Genomic DNA, 16,607 nt, shown 5'->3' with positions numbered 1-16,607 from the left:
GATATTACCAGGACTACAAAACCTTCATGGAAGAGACCATAGCGCGTGGAGATGCTGAGAAGATCCCCAAGGCTGATCTCCACAAACACCCAGTGTGGTACATCCCACACCATGGTGTTTATCACCCGCAAAAGCCTGGGAAAATCCGCATTGTTTTTGACTGTTCAGCCCGGTTTCAGGGGACATCTTTAAATGATCATCTATTGACTGGTCCAGAGCTGACAAATTCCCTTGTTGGTGTCTTGTGTCGGTTTCGCAAGGAAAAGGTTGCAATCATGTGTGACATAGAACGTATGTTCCACCAATTTCACGTGAGGGCAGAAGACCAAGATTACCTCCGCTTTCTCTGGTGGGAGAATGGAGATTTAGAAGCACAGCCAGCAGTCTATCGCATGAGAGTCCATTTGTTTGGAGCTGCTTCGTCTCCAGGCTGTGCTAATTATGGCCTCAAACATCTTGCTGCAATGGCAAGGGGGAATTTCAGCGAAGCATCCGTCCGCTTCATAGACAGAAACTTTTATGTTGATGACGGTTTGACTAGTGTATCCACCGAAGCAAAGGGAATCCAGCTAGTGAATGAAGCAAGGGAGCTTTGCAACACTGGCAACTTAAGGTTGCATAAGTTCATTTCCAACAGTAAGCAGGTGTTGTCATCAATCCCAAAGGAAGAGTGTGCTGGAGGAGCCAACAACTTGGATATGGCTCTTCATGAACCACACATGGAGAGAGCCCTTGGTGTACAATGGTGTGTCACATCAGATGATTTCCAGTTTAGAGTGGTGGTGAAAGAAAAACCCATGAGCAGAAGAGGGGTATTGTCCACCGTGGCCTCGGTGTTTGATCCGCTTGGCTTTGTCGCACCTTTCATCCTTTTAGGAAAGAAAATCCTCCAGCAAATGTGTCTCGAGAGAGTTAGTTGGGATGATCCTCTTCCAGACCATCTGCTGCCCCAGTGGGAATCCTGGTTGAGAGGACTGCAAGATCTAGCAACCATAAAGGTACAACGATGCTACCTACCAGGAAGCTTTGGCAAAGTTGTGAAATACGAGCTGCATCATTTTTCAGATGCCAGTGCCTCAGGTTATGGAGAGTGCTCATACCTGAGAGTAATAAGCGCATCGGGAGAAGTGCACTGTTCCCTTGTGATGGGGAAAGCAAGGGTAGCTCCTTCAAAGGTAACAACTATACCAAGACTTGAGCTCTCTGCAGCAGTGGTGGCAGTGCGCACAAGTGACATGCTCCAGAGAGAGCTTGAAATGGAAGGCCTGCAGGAATACTTTTGGACTGATTCAAGGGTTGTCCTTGGCTACATCAACAATGATGCAAGGAGATTTCATGTTTTTGTAGCAAACCGTGTCCAACGTATCAAGCAGAGCACACATCCTGACCAATGGAACTACATTGCTTCAGAAGACAACCCCGCTGACCACTCTTCTAGGGGACAGACAGCAGAACAGCTCAAGGCATCTAACTGGTTTAGAGGTCCAAATTTTCTGTGGCAGCTAAACCTCCCAAGTAGTGTGTTCACAGTGGGAGAAATATCAGAAGATGACCCAGAGTTACGAAAGACTCATGTCCACAAAATTCACTCAAGGGAAGAGAGGTCACTGCTAGATCGTCTTGAAAGGTTTTCAGATTGGGCAAGAGCAGTACAAGCTGTAGCCATACTGAAACGCAGAGCAAGGGCAGCTAAAGGCCACAAACCAAGGTTTAGTGAACCCACCACTTTGCAGGAGCGTAAGGAGGCAGAAGTTTTTCTCATCAAACTGGTTCAAGCAACACACCTTGCTGAAACCATGAAGAGTCTCAAGCTTAATGGGCAAATCAAGGCAATTGACAAGGCAAATAAATTGCACAAATTAAACCCATTCCTTGATGAGCAGGGTGTACTCAGGGTTGGAGGGCGCTTAACAATGTCCAGTCTTCACCCCCATGTGAAACACCCAGCTATCCTTCCTAAAGGAAGCCATTTGGCAACACTGCTCATCAAGCATCATCATGAAAAGGTGCAGCACCAAGGTCGAGGTATGACTGTTAACGAGCTGCGAGCCAATGGTGTTTGGATTCTTGGATGCAGTAAGGCAGTCTCCTCTCATATTTACAACTGCACAAAATGCAGGAAGTTTAGACGGAACACTGAAGGACAAAGGATGGCGAACCTCCCACAAGAACGCACGGAGTTGTCTCCACCCTTCACATATTGTGGGATGGACTGCTTCGGGCCTATCTATGTCAAGGATGGCAGAAAGGAGCTTAAGCGTTATGGGCTTTTACTCACATGCATGTGCTCAAGAGCCATACATATTGAGATGCTTGAGGACTTAACAACTGATGCATTCATCAATGCCTTGCGTTCGTTTATTGCATTGCGTGGAAGTGTCAGGCAAATTCGATGTGATCAAGGCAGCAATTTCATTGGTGCAAGGCACGAGTTCGCTGAAGCCATGAAGGAGATGGATGGAGAGAACCTCAAGAAAATTGGATGTGAGTTTGTTATGAACACACCATCTGCAAGTCATAAAGGTGGGGTTTGGGAACGCCAAATACGCACCGTGCGTAATGTTCTGGCATCCGTTCTCGACCAAGCAGTTAAAAGGCTCGACAGCAGTTCGTTAAGAACCTTCCTCTACGAAGTTATGGCAATTGTGAATAGCAGGCCATTAACATCAGAGCATTTGCACAATCCATCTGGTCCAGAACCCTTGACACCTAACCACATTCTGACAATGAAGTCAAGCATTATTCCCCCACCTCCTGGAAAGTTTATCAAGGAAGATGTGTACCTGCAAAAACGATGGCGCAGAGTACAGTTCTTAGCCAACAGCTTCTGGGAACGGTGGAAAAGGGAATATCTGTTGAATCTTCAGAGCAGACAAAAATGGAACAGAGCAAGACGAAATGCGAAAGTCAATGATATTGTGCTTCTCAAGGATGATTCTGCTCCACGTAGTCAATGGAAGATGGGAAGGATCATAGATGTCTATCTGGGACAGGATGGAAAGGTGAGAAGTGTGAGGTTGTTGATCAGTGACTCAACTCTAGATGCTAGAGGAAGGCGCACCACAAAACCAACCTATCTGGAGAGACCTATTCAAAAGACTGTAACTCTACTGGAGGCTAATTGAAGAGTCACTTTGCCAATCCACAAGTTCAATTAATGTTAAATGTGATTTCTTGTTATATCCATACATGTTACGTTTTATGGGAAAATCACAGGTGATTTGGTGGGAGTGTAACTAACAGTGAAGTGTTCCAATGTTTTTCTTGTGTTTATATTTGTAAGTTTCCTTTAATTGTGGAACTTTGTTTTGTAATTGGTGGTAGCGGAAGTAACGTGCAGCACGGACTGAGTTTGTGGTGACACTAGAGCAGAGAAGCATGGCGCTCTGTGAGTTCAGCTGCATCGTCCTACTGCTTTAAACTGGACTTAAGTTTTAAAGAACACATAAGTTAAGTTAAGTTAAATTAAACCCAATTGTGGACTCACCGTTGAGAGGAGTAGCGGCTCGCGCGAAGAACGGACTTTCTCCCGTTTGGCTACAGCAGGCAATGAGGTGTGTTCAGGGTGCCTCTGTTAATTTCAGTTTCAATGAAAGTGCCATAAAAGGGCATTTATGTGTCTATACCTTTATTGTTTGGATTTACTGTGATAAGAGTTATTGTAAACATGTTGCTTATTGCAATCGTTTTCTTTGGGTAGTTCTCACGATGATGATGATGATGACGACGCTGAGTGATCTTGTCGCCGAACATTGAATAAATCATCTGTAAACAAGAACTTGTCCGCGTGGTGGCTAACGGGAGCTACACAGAGACCATTTCTGATGAGGGTTTAGTGGACAGTAGATGGATTAACTGAAGGTCCCTGTGTCAGTTCCTTAAACTACTTCCTGTTCATCAGGGATATGATTTTTAGTTTCTGTTCATCAGTTGTATGTAGTTTTTAAGGCCTGGCACTTCTTCTTATGTCTTTCACTTGTCTGGTTTCCTCAAATTTTTTCAGGACTTGTTGCATTTTCAGTTAAAAGCTCTTTGAGAATTGCCTTTCTGGTGCAGAAATACTAATTTATCCCTGTCAAACTGTGTTACGTTTGTTATTTTTCATAGATTCAACTAGAAATAGGAACAAATAATGTGACAGGAAACTACTAACAAAGTGCTTAAAGATACAATTAAAAACTGCTCCTTTGCTAAGTTGTTTGTTATGTGTAGACACAAAAATGGTTCATCTCTTGAGTTATGTACAGCTTTGATACTTGAATGATTCATTTTTCAGTGTTAAGTGTCTTACAAAACAAAAAAGCAGCCAATCTCCAAAGTAAAAATAAAGGTTGCTCAGAAAGCCTCAAAGACTATTGCTTGCAACTCCTTGGAGGCAAAGTACCAAGAAATGAGGTGTAGCTCAAGACTACTAAGTATAGGGGGAAATACTCTATGAGGTCTTGTATAAACATATTCACTCTTTTGATGATGTATAAGGAGTTCTTTCCTAAACCTTAAACCCATTGGTTTATACTGATGAACAATGCTGTGAGAGTAAAAAGTCCTGGTGATTTTTTGCCTCTTAAAACTCATTAATACAAATTTGCAGCTTGTAATAAACCCCGAAACGACCATTTTATCTCTCGGCTGCAAAATTGCAATCTAAACAATGCCCGAGGCTACTGCTTAGAGAGCAGCTTGTCTTTTCAGATGGATTTGTTTTCCTCATTATCTTATCACCAGTTGGAGCTACTGTGTGTCACCATGGTGATGGTGGTAAACAGCAACAGTGGGAGGGGTGGTGGAGAAGAGTGAATGAAGCCCAGCTATCGGGGAGCTAACATGTCCACGAGACTCATTAAAATTTCAGATGGTATGCGTCCATCTGGGGTGCAAACACACAATATTGAAGGGTCAATGCACAAGGCTCATGCTTGTCATTTTAAGTCAGTCTAGTTCTAGAACAGAGTTTGGGTTAAAGACTGAGCCATTATTTCATTTCTGTTTCTTTATGGTAGCAGTATGTAATTCTTACTGATAGTTGTTCAGATACAAGCACAAAGAATATCCTTTCACTGAGCAGTTAATGTTTTCTGTTTTATAACTTTTATAGTATGTCAAGTAATAATAGAGCTAGTGATGGCTACAGCAATAAACAAACCAAACAACAGCCACGTGATTGAGCACCTAATCCATGCATGTGGCTCTGGGACATGTTAACTAACAGCCGTACGTGTTAGCTAAATGCATCTGACATGAGTGCTAAGGCAAACTTTGATTGTAAAATGACGACTGGTTTCTTTAAAAGAAGAAGAGGTAGAAAGTAGAAGAGGTAGAAACTATATATCTATATCTATATATCTATATATCTATATATATATATCTATAAAAAAAAAACACCCAGCACGCCCCTGCGGGCGGTTTATCCTTCAAGCTCGGGTCCTCTACCAGAGGCCTGGGAGCTTGAGGGTCCTGCGCAGTATCTTAGCTGTTCCCAGGACTGCGCTCTTCTGGACAGAGATCTCCGATGTTGTTCCCGGGATCTGCTGGAGCCACTCGCCTAGCTTGGGAGTCACCGCACCTAGTGCTCCGATTACCACGGGGACCACCGTTACCTGCACCCTCCACATCCTCTCGAGCTCTTCTCTGAGCCCTTGGTATTTCTCCAGCTTCTCGTGTTCCTTCTTCCTGATATTGCTGTCATTCGGAACCGCTACATCGATCACTACGGCCGTCTGCTTCTGTTTGTCTACCACCACTATGTCCGTCTGTATCTGGAAGTCCCACAGGATCTTAGCTCGGTCATTCTCCACCACCCTTGGGGGCATCTCCCATTTTGACCTCGGGACTTCCAGGTTATACTTGGCACAGATGTTCCTGTACACTATGCCGGCCACTTGGTTATGGCGTTCCATGTATGCCTTGCCTGGTAGCATGTTGCACCCTGCTGTTATGTGCTGGATTGTCTCTGGGGCATCTTTACACAGCCTGCACCTGGGGTCTTGCCTGGTGTGATAGACCCCAGCCTCTATGGATCTTGTGCTCAGAGCTTGTTCTTGTGCTGCCATGATTAGTGCCTCTGTGCTGTCTTTCAGTCCAGCTTTGTCCAGCCACTGGTAGGATTTCTGGATATCAGCCACCTCCTCTATCTGCCGGTGGTACATACCGTGCAGGGGCCTGTCCTTCCATGATGGTTCCTCGTCTCCCTCCTCTTTCTTGGGTTTCTGCTGCCTGAGGTATTCACTGAGCACTCGGTCAGTTGGGGCCATCTTCCCAATGTATTCTTGGATGTTCGTTGTCTCATCCTGGACTGTGGTGCTGACACTCACCAGTCCCCGGCCCCCTTCCTTCCGCTTAGCGTACAGCCTCAGGGTGCTGGACTTGGGGTGAAACCCTCCATGCATGGTAAGGAGCTTTCTTGTCTTTATGTCAGTGGCTTCTATCTCCTCCTTTGGCCAGCCTATTACCCCAGCAGGGTACCTGATCACGTACGTGGGCGTACGTGTTGATGGCCCGGATCTTGTTCTTACCATTCAGCTGACTCCTCAGGACTTGCCTGACCCTCTGCAGGTACTTGGTGGTTTCAGCTTTTCTAGCGGCCTCTTCATGGTTCCCATTCACCTGCGGGATCCCCAGGTACTTGTAACTGTCCTCTATGTCTGCAATGTTGCCTTCTGGTAGTTCAATCCCCTCAGTTCTGACTACCTTCCCTCTCTTTGTTACCATCCGACTACACTTCTCCAGTCCGAACGACATTCCAATGTCATTGCTGTATAGCCTGGTAGTGTGGATCAGTGAATTGATGTCTCGTTCACTCTTGGCATACAGCTTGATGTCATCCATGTACAGGAGGTGGCTGACAACTGCTCCGTTCCGTAGTCAGTATCCGTAGCCAGTCTTGTTAATGATCTCACTGAGGGGGTTCAGGCCTATGCAGAACAGCAGTGGGGACAGAGCATCTCCTTGGTAGATCCCGCACTTGATGGTGACTTGTGCTATGGGCTTGGAGTTGGCCTCTAGTGTTGTACGCCACATCCCCATTGAGTTCCTGATGAAGGCTCTTAGGGTCCCATTGATCTTGTACAATTCTAGGCATTCCAGTATCCAGCTGTGGGGCATTGAGTCATAGGCCTTCTTCTAATCAATCCAGGCAGTGCACAGGTTGGTCAGTCTGGTCTTGCAGTCTCGGCTGACTGTTCTGTCCACCAGTAGCTGGTGTTTTGCGCCTCTGGTATTCTTGCCAATTCCTTTCTGTGTCCCGCTCATGATGTTAATGTTAATGCAGCACTACGGGCAATACCTATATATATATATAGGTGAGGGAGTCATTGGTTGAGTTCTTTGGTTGAGATATATATATATCTCAACATGTATAAAAGATTTTATCTGGTTTTGCTGCTGCAAAGAACTCAACCAATGACTCCCTCATCATGGCACTAATACAGTGGTTATGAGTATGAACAAATATTATCTCTGGCACAGATGGGTCTGACACTGCATTGATTAGGGTAACATTCATTAGGAGGCAATCACCCATGCACATATGCACACATATCTTACAATTACTGGTCAATTAACTGTTCTATAGGCTGGTGTTGCATTTAAAACCTGTAATGGTGCTGTCCATGTCTTACCTCAGTAGGACTTGTCTTGTTAAATAAAACAACATTTAAAATATTAATATAAGTTAATGCTAGTTACATATTCACAAATTTGCTGTTTTTCTTAGACTTCAGGTATTAGGAAATCCAATATTTAGGACTTTTGCACTGGTGTTGTTAATTGATTAATCAAGTAAATAACCTGATGATTAATTCATTATCAAAACACGTTTTTTCTTACAGTTTACCAATTTTTTTTTAAATATGTACAATATACAATATATACTTAAAATGCAGCTATACAGACCAATATCAGCATTATTACTTAATCAGCATTAATGATGCAGTAGTGTGCAGTATTTTGGGAAAGTTAAACCACCAAGAGTTTTTTTCCTTTGTTTTCAAAACAATATATGAGCATTTACATTGTAATAGGTAGCATTTAGTATCAGGTATCAAATTAAATCTTTAAGTTCAACTTACTTCACCCTAGTGCCAAGTTGTACTCTACAGACTACGAGTGAAAGTTGGTGTTTTCGGCTATTTCTGTAGCAGATTTAAACATTTTAAACCTCGGAAAAGAAATAAGAGTTGATGCGCTAACCTTAGTAAATCACAGTACTTCATTTGTCAGCGTCAGACTTTCTAAGTGGTCTTACTGAGTCTGAAACCTGAATCTGTGGAATTGATCTACTGTTACATATTTCAGAAACAACAGCCCTATGCATTAATTTTCTGTTTTATATTCTTAAACATTTGATTGGATATGCAGTTAAGAAAGTGGACTGCAATTTGTATACATATCGCAGTTCATATGCCCCTCCCCAATTGAAATACAATATTATAGAATTTTTGTTGAGCATTTTAAAATGTAGGTGGTGGCACCCGACTTGCTTTTAGAGATTATGTTCTAAATAAAGAGCATCTGTAGTTCCTGCTCAAAACATCAACTGAAATCCTACAAGTTACCAAAATATATGACTATCAATCAACAGCAGGATAAAGACAAAATTGTGGAGACAATATCATGTTGGTCTTACTTTGGGCTGTGCCCCAATAACAGTCGGAGAGAGGGCAAGTCTCCCTTGGCAGCAGCATAGTGAACAGGCAGGGCACCTGTATTGGTGGGGGTCCCAGGGTCTACCTCACCATTCTTCAGCAGCCAATCGGTGATCTCATGGTGACTGAAGCGGGATGCGAGATGAAGAACAGTGGCACCAGAACTGTCCCTGGCCTGTAAAGCAAACAAATAAGGAACATGTTGAACTAGGGAGTCCTGTAATCCCTCCTTTTAAAATAACTGTGACCAACTGTCAGCCTGACTTTGCATTATAAAATGATGATTTGATAACTAATTTAATTTGAACTGGTTACTTGTTTTTCCAGAAAACAATAACCTCCAGAAAATAATTGATACCCATACTTTTTTCTAGCCACTTTTACTGGCTACAAAGTATATTGTACTGTTAATAATAATAATGGATTGCATTTATATAGCACTTTTCGAGACCTTCAAAGCACTTTACAATGCCACTATTCATTCACACACTGGTGGAGGCAAGCTACAATTGTTGCCATAGCTGCCCTGGGGCAGACTGACAGAAGCGAGGCTGCCATATGGCGCCATCGGCCCCTCTGGCCATCACCAGTAGGCGGTTGGTGAAGTGTCTTGCCCAAGGACACAACGACCAAGACTGTCAGAGCCGGGGCTCGAACCGGCAACCTTCCGATCACAAGACAAACTGCCACTCTTGAGCCACGATCACCCTGTTCACTGTTATGGGAAGGGGAATCAATTTTTATTTTCTGAAATAAGTAAAAAAACCTTCATAACTTACCACAGTAGCAAGAATATAAAGCACAGAATTTATCTCAGTGCTATAAAACAATTAGCTTTAACAAGAGGCAGACTAATAGCTAACACAGAAAACCTAAAAGACCAAACTTGTGTGGTCCTTGAACAGACATGTCATCTGTTAACATCTTACTAACACAGATGCTTAGGTCTGAGGTAGTGCACTGCTACAGACTAATGGTGTTAGCATCAAATAGACTCATGATCACAGTTTCGTAACACAAACAAGAAAAAAAGAAAACAAAGGTGAAAGCAAGCATTAAGCACTCAAGTGTACTGAGAGTTTTGACTACATACCAGCCATGTTACCACTTCATCTGTGGGCACTCTTTGTCACTTGAAGATGGAATGCTTATGACTGTTCTTCACGTGGATAACTTAATACTGCAGGGTTGTAGGACTGTGTTGTACTCATAATAACATAATATGAATTTGTCACTTTGTCAGTTTCACTTTTACCTCTGCTCAAGAAGGTGAAGATAAATGAGACCCATGTGGGTGAGTCAAAGCAAAGCTCCTCCTCCTCCTCATTATCATATTGGTTACATAGGTAAACTCTAAATCTGAATTTCCTTTTAAGGGCACAAATGATGCACATCTGTGTATCTTTCTGGAATATGCTGGAATATGCAGTATACTACAAATAAATATATACAAGAATAACTTTTATGTGTTTATACATTTAAGTGTTGTAAATTGGGGCCACGCTAAACTGTAAAACTGTATCTTGATATCTGTATTTCATGAGAAATTATACATAAGGCAAAGTTCAGCTTCAATTTGAAAAGACTTATATCAACATAGAATAACCTTTACAAGGTGTCCACATTTTGGGATTTAAATAGTAAAAGGCAAATCGATTTAAGAATCATCTGAGATTCAAATAAAGCGAAAATATGCCCTAAGATCATTCTCGAGTGGATTTTGCACATCCTCACAAGTTTTCTGCTCCTGTTTTCATTTTTTTTTTAATAATAGAGGTCTAATTTTTATTTTTGCAAGGCATCTTTGATACCTCTTTGATAGAGTTGTGCTTTTTGAGTCTCATCGTTTTGTTGGTCCAGTGGTTTCTTTAGTGACACTGTCAACACTTTACTCTTAATATCAGCAGACAACTCCTGAGTCTAAATGTCAACTCACTAGTTGCCACCAGTTCTTATGTGCATGAGCACTAAAAAGACACACAGCTGCCCAAGAAATGTGTTAAGAGGGATAGAAAATTCCTCAAACAGGCCTTTGAGTATTGATGTAAACCTCCACAAATTAAAGCTGAGAGATTTAATGTATTACCTAATAAAACGAGAAACCCACTGAATACTTATGGTATGGATTATGTTATTGTGTTGGAGCATTTACTATGACTCCTTCCCAGGTGAAAAAACGCATTGTGCACAAATAGGAACAATAAAAGGTCGAAAAGGTTAATAAGATTTATTTCATCATGTGAAACTTCAACCACAATCCTTACAGCACCAAACACCACCCCTCATTATAATATCAAACTACACTGTCATTATGTGTTTCTTTTTGTGCCTTTTGTGAGTCACTGTTTTTATTGTACAGGAGATATTGGATTTGCAAATCCAGTTTTGCATACTTTATTACCATAGAAACATGACATAACACTGAAAACCAGGTTTTTAGCCTTAAATTAAATTTTTTTTTTAAAAAGTATAATTTTCTGTGTACTTACTTTACTTCTGGTATTTAATGTAATTTCTTTCATACCTACAACAGTGTTTGAATTTGTTGCATTTCACTGTCTTACCAAAACAATATGAAAACAACTTTCAGGGCCTTGTGAAAGAGGAAGGTCCCTTTTTGAAAAAGACCAGTGGGTTTTTAAACCTTCTGCTTTTATAGTCAAAACCTTAAAGATTACAAGAGAATTAACAACATCATCAGGACATTTAGAGCACACCAAATGGACTTGGGAGCAAAATACCTGACAGTGACACAAAACAACCCGCAAACCCCACAGAAAGTTATGTTAAAATAAAAGCTTAAAGACTTTATTCCTAAGGAGAAGGATTTTAATGTGTATGTTAGGAAAAACGTGTAGGTTTAAGGCACTAAAATAGATATAATGTGCTTTAAGGAGGAGAGCTGATTCAAATGGGGGTTGGAGTAGGCTCCACAGATGAGAAATGACAGCCAAGTCGGATGAAGCAGAGTTAGGCTACTGTCTGCTACACTTTTAGACCGATCCAGCTACAACTGTAGTAACTCACCTCTGGCCGACATCCACCTTGGGTCAGTAGCCACTGTAGGCATGCCAGGTTGCCTGTTGCTGCTGCGTCGTGCGCCGCGCTTGCCCCGTTATTTGCCACACAATCGCCCGGCAGCCCTGCCTCCTCCACCAAAAACCGCAGGCAGGCTAACTTCCCCGCCCGGGCTGCGTGGTGGACGGGCGAAGCTCCCAGCGCATCCTTGACGTCGCTGGTCAGCGCATTTGCCGCTAATTGCACTTTTAAAGTCTGCATGTCCCCCTGCCTTGCGGCCAGCAGGGTCTTGTCACCCTCCACCACCATGACTGCTGCAGATTGCGCGACTCCTTCCTTCCTTTGGTTGCCTCCGTTGACCCGATCACCGTGCAGATAGTGCGGATAGGGTCAGAGTTGTATTTATAAATGAGTGGATCATGTCAGTAGCCGGGTTAATTTTGGGGTGGGGTGTTGGTGGGAGAGACGCTTGGTTATCGCTCCATGGGTCTTCCCAAAGCGCTGTTCAAATGAAAGATCCCTTTATCGTTCATAAGTTTTTGTTTTCCAGGTAGTGCAATATTTACATGCTGAAATAAAACTTCATACCCGACTGACAAACTAACCTCTTTCTTAGGCTTTGTCTGGCCCGACGTTGTAGCTCAGTAGGTTATCCGCTGTCTGTCTCCAATAGCATCCACCTGTTGCACAAGTTGTGTTCTGGGTTACCAGACGGTCTAAACTATATTTCCCCCCCAAATTAGTTTATTAACCTTTTTTTGCTGTTGAATAACTATCGCGTATCATGCGCCCCAGGGAATATTCCGCTGTGTTTTTCTTCCTATAGCAGATGGCGACATGGGACTCAGCGCCTGTTAAATAATCCATCAGGGGGAGGATCACTGAGCCTGTTACAGGTTGCTGCTTTCTGGAAATCGGCTCAGAAATTAAAGGAGCAGTACGTACATGCTACTTACAACTCTGGATATACATTAATTATGCTGCTGGGGTGAAGGTGCTCGTCGCTGCCAGTCAAGATAGACTCACAAGGAAACATTAATTCAGCAATGAACTTTTTGAACACACCCCAGATCCTGTTTGCAAACAGCATTAATATTACATGTAGCAGTGAAATCAGCATCACAGGATCCGAGCACTTTTGCACACTACAGAGGTCCATCTAGTGGCATTTCAGGGGAGTGTAACCCCCCCCCCCCCAAAAAAAAACCCCCAAAACAAAACAAAAAAAATAACTATAACTATATTGATTGTTATTATAGACCGCATGTTAATACGTCAATTGGAAATAGTTATACATCTTAAATGATGCCAGATTAAAAGATGAACAAGTTATTTCTGAGGAATAAAAACTTGATGTTGAAACCGGATAAATCATGAGAAGTAGTCCTGCCCAATGATCGTTTATGCATTTTAGTGCATTTACGCCAGTGGTGTGTGTTTCATTGTTTGGGTGCCAGACATGAAATAAAATAGCTTAAATTAACATTCCCTTAATCAACCACAACAAAATGCTGCTTGCAAGCTATCCAACAGCAAGACTCTTAAAAAAAAAAGTTTCATCTTTTACATTTGGAGAAAGTAAATATTCATAGTGCAAGATTGCAAAAGCAGTTTTATGATTTTTATTTTTTTATTTTTTTTGCATTACATATAAGACAGCAAATTGGTCTTCCAGCGATACTGAAGTCCAACCTATGTGCACTTTATGGAGAAAACCCACTGAGCCTTTGAATTCATGTGTTCAGTGTCTAATCAACCACCTCGCCGCACTCTGACTTTGCAAATATTTGTGAAACAATGGGGCTTTCTGGAGCACGATTAGTGACAGGATGCCATTGAAATGTCTTGATGTTTCCCCCTATGATGTTCCACGATCAACTAATTGTAAGTGGTTTTGCTGAAAATTTGACCGAACTTCAGCAACTAAGACAAAGTTTCAGACCAAGTAAAGTTATGGAGCAGGGTCGCCGAGTACTGAGGCGCACATTGAGTAAAAGTCTCCAAAGCTCTAACCCAATAACTGCAGGGCTGCGAACCTTCTCCGGCATGGGCTGAGCAGCTCCTGTAGGTGTAATGTATAGATGTTCAGTACTCTTGTCCATATAGTGCAAAAGCTACCTACTTTAAACGTTTAGCAGCTATACCTGCGGAAGGTATAGAAGCACATGTTGGTGAGCATTATCTTCTATGTGGCCTTACTGACAGTTTTAACAAAAGTTTCAAAGGTCAAGTTTCAATGCAAATGATGCAGATAGGCTGTCTGTATTTTCATGAACATATTGCAAAGAACTGTAATACATTTCACCACCAAACGGTGGCAGGAAAGCCTCGTATTCTGCAGCTTATCTCCACCTGGAACAGGTGATGATACCTCAAGTTATTTGAAAAATGACAAATTTAAATAAGCTTGCACACCGGAAGAGTCAGATAACATGTCTTAAAAACGACAAATTTGAAAGTCTTCATTTTTATCTAAAAAAAATAAGCAAAACTCAGCAATATGCTCCCCTAACTGCTTTGTAAACATACAGTCTTGGTATACACTGCCGGATTTAAACAAGACTATTCTATAGTTACAGCCTAAGACTAGGGTATTTAAATGATTAGATGTGGGGCAAATTTTGAAAAATAATGAAGCTTCACACCAGGTTAACTTTCTGCCAGACTAACTCGATTGGTTTTTCCGCTCAGCCAATTTCTGCAGTATGCGGGTAGATTCACTCCTGAGTATTTGGAGGAGGTGGTGGCGGGGGGCGGGGTATGAGCGAGTCTCGTGCTCGGCGCGTGCCTCTTCCGCCCATCTGTCTCACAGGTCCAACTGTCATGGACACCGCGCGCCAATTTGAGGGAGGAGGGGGGAATTCCCACGAGCGTGCTAACTACAATTCCCCAGAGGAAATGGACAGTAATAGCTCTCAAAAAGGCTGGAGATAAACGAGGGGGGAGGAGAGGTCATTTAACCTAGAAGATTTTTTAGCTCAGTCTAAAGTACATATATGTGGAACAAGTCCGTTAGCTCGGAAGCAAAGCACATTGTGGTCGTTTTATGGGCACTATTAAATCTTCGCACATTTCCATACGCTAGCACTGTTTGTTTATTTTCAGACACACTGCCCTGACTCGCAGGAAAAAATGACCTTCAACTGAATATAACCTCAGCTGAATCTGAATAAAGTTTATTTTTTATTTATCACGAGACCCACAATTTCAAAAACTGTCGACCTTTTTATAGTAGAGTATTCAACTTCCAGCTACTCACTAAAATTGGATTGTCCGTTTATTAAATACGGTATAGATTATTTGACTGCCACACTAATCCCATCTCCTTGTTTTGGGCTTATTATTTCCCACTTTGGTATGTGGACTCTAGACGTGAAAGACGGGGTACTTTTGTGCTGCAGCTGTAGCTTTTGATGATCGGTCTAACACAGGGTTTAATCAAGTGTAGGAAATTGTGGAGTCTTTTCCCAGACTGTTAAAAGACATTCCAACAACCTCAACCAGTGAGGAGCCAAATCCCCATTGAACTGGAAAGAAGCTGCCAACAGTTTCCCCCTCCTTCAGAGCCTGGGAAAGCTGGGATATTTCTTGCACGCGTCAGAAGTGCGACAGTTATTCAAATTGGACTCGATTATTTAGAGCGTGGGCCCCATCTAACCTATTGTGTGTTCACATCTGCTGCCGCGCGGGAACATTTAAATGAGATATTCTCTACCAAGTTCAAACCAACCTCTTGTAACCCAACAACTGTAAAATTCAGTATTTCTGACACAATAAGATCCCAAAATAACCTAGACGTGAGAGTTTACTGTGGTCAATGACTGCCACAAATAGTACACTTGTTTTTTTGTTTTTTGTTTTTTATTAAAAAAGAGGGAGAATCCTCAATAAATACTGGAAATTGTAACTTTAGCTTGACCATTTTAACCTACTGACGATAAATGCGTTATCATCTTTATTAAAGCCACCATATATTCATTCAGTTTCCAGTCTCAGTTTATCGTGTGAGGAGGCACAGTTTTGAAAACCCGTTTCTAGGCTATATGCCAGAGTAATAGCTCCCTGTCCAGCCTGCTGGTCGGCGCGTGCCACAGAGGAATTGCTTTGGATTGGGTAAACTCGGGCGCGTGCAGGGAAGGTTCCTCCGGTGTGCAGCAGGGCATACTCAACCATAAACACAGGTGTGTCTTTATCATCATCGTGTCAAATCTAAAATTCCCAAACAAACAACGTAATTATGTAATATTAAAAAAAAAACCCACGAAAGGACTGTGGTAAGATTACTGATCATAAAAAAGACACCAGACACCAAAAATAAACTTTATTTGCTGAAAGAAGACCAACACACAAAGCGAGGAAAATACTTTATTCTTTTCCATTCTCCCATCCCCAAATGCCTTCTTTCTTTCTTTCTTTCTTTCTTTCTTTCTTTCTTTCTTTCTTTCTTTCTTTCTTTCTTTCTTTCTTTCTTTCTTTTCGGTTTGACTGGCATATTCTTGAAATTGATACAATGCATAGATTGAATTACTATTGTAATGCGGAATAGAGCATACTCCAGATATTTAAATGAACAACAACCCTTTTGTATTTGTAGCTGCACGTTTTTTGTATAGGCCTAATAAAAAATTCAGTTTTCTGCAGCTTAAGTCGGTATGACAACATATATTTAGAAAATATGAACATTTGTGCTCTAAAGACATAAAGTATGTAATTCTTCTATAATGTTCCTATTTTTTAATCTAAATATGAGTGCACCTACAGTTTGAACATATATAAATGAGTTTTTACTTTTTAACATCTGCGGTTGAGCGCAGATTTTGTGTAAAATTATACCTTTTTCCTCTCAGACTAATAAACTCCAGGCTTGTAACACCCTAAAAGATAATCTGCATTTTTTATTATAGTAATAGTTATTGAATAATTTGCATTATTACAGTATGATACCTG

At 41.8% G+C, this 16,607-nt stretch overlaps 1 protein-coding gene across 1 annotated transcript in view; it reads right to left on the bottom strand.

Annotated features, from left to right (window-relative positions):
- The window catches only part of espn (espin), a 44,003-nt gene extending 32,034 nt beyond the window's left edge, over positions 1-11,969 (bottom strand). Inside the window, exons 1-2 of the mRNA XM_085344528.1 lie at positions 11,670-11,969; positions 8,624-8,817 (exon numbers count right to left, since the gene is read on the bottom strand). Of these exons, the coding sequence (XP_085200654.1) occupies positions 8,624-8,817; positions 11,670-11,969 (494 nt within the window). The remainder of the gene's footprint in view (positions 1-8,623; positions 8,818-11,669) is intronic.
- Positions 11,970-16,607: the final 4,638 nt, after the last annotated feature.

This window comes from Diplotaxodon limnothrissa, linkage group LG20 (genome assembly GCF_057381915.1).
Source record: "Diplotaxodon limnothrissa isolate DT_005_m linkage group LG20, D_limnothrissa_male_GT1.1, whole genome shotgun sequence".
Lineage (NCBI taxonomy): Eukaryota > Metazoa > Chordata > Actinopteri > Cichliformes > Cichlidae > Diplotaxodon > Diplotaxodon limnothrissa.
This window is presented reverse-complemented; position numbering and strand designations above follow the sequence as displayed.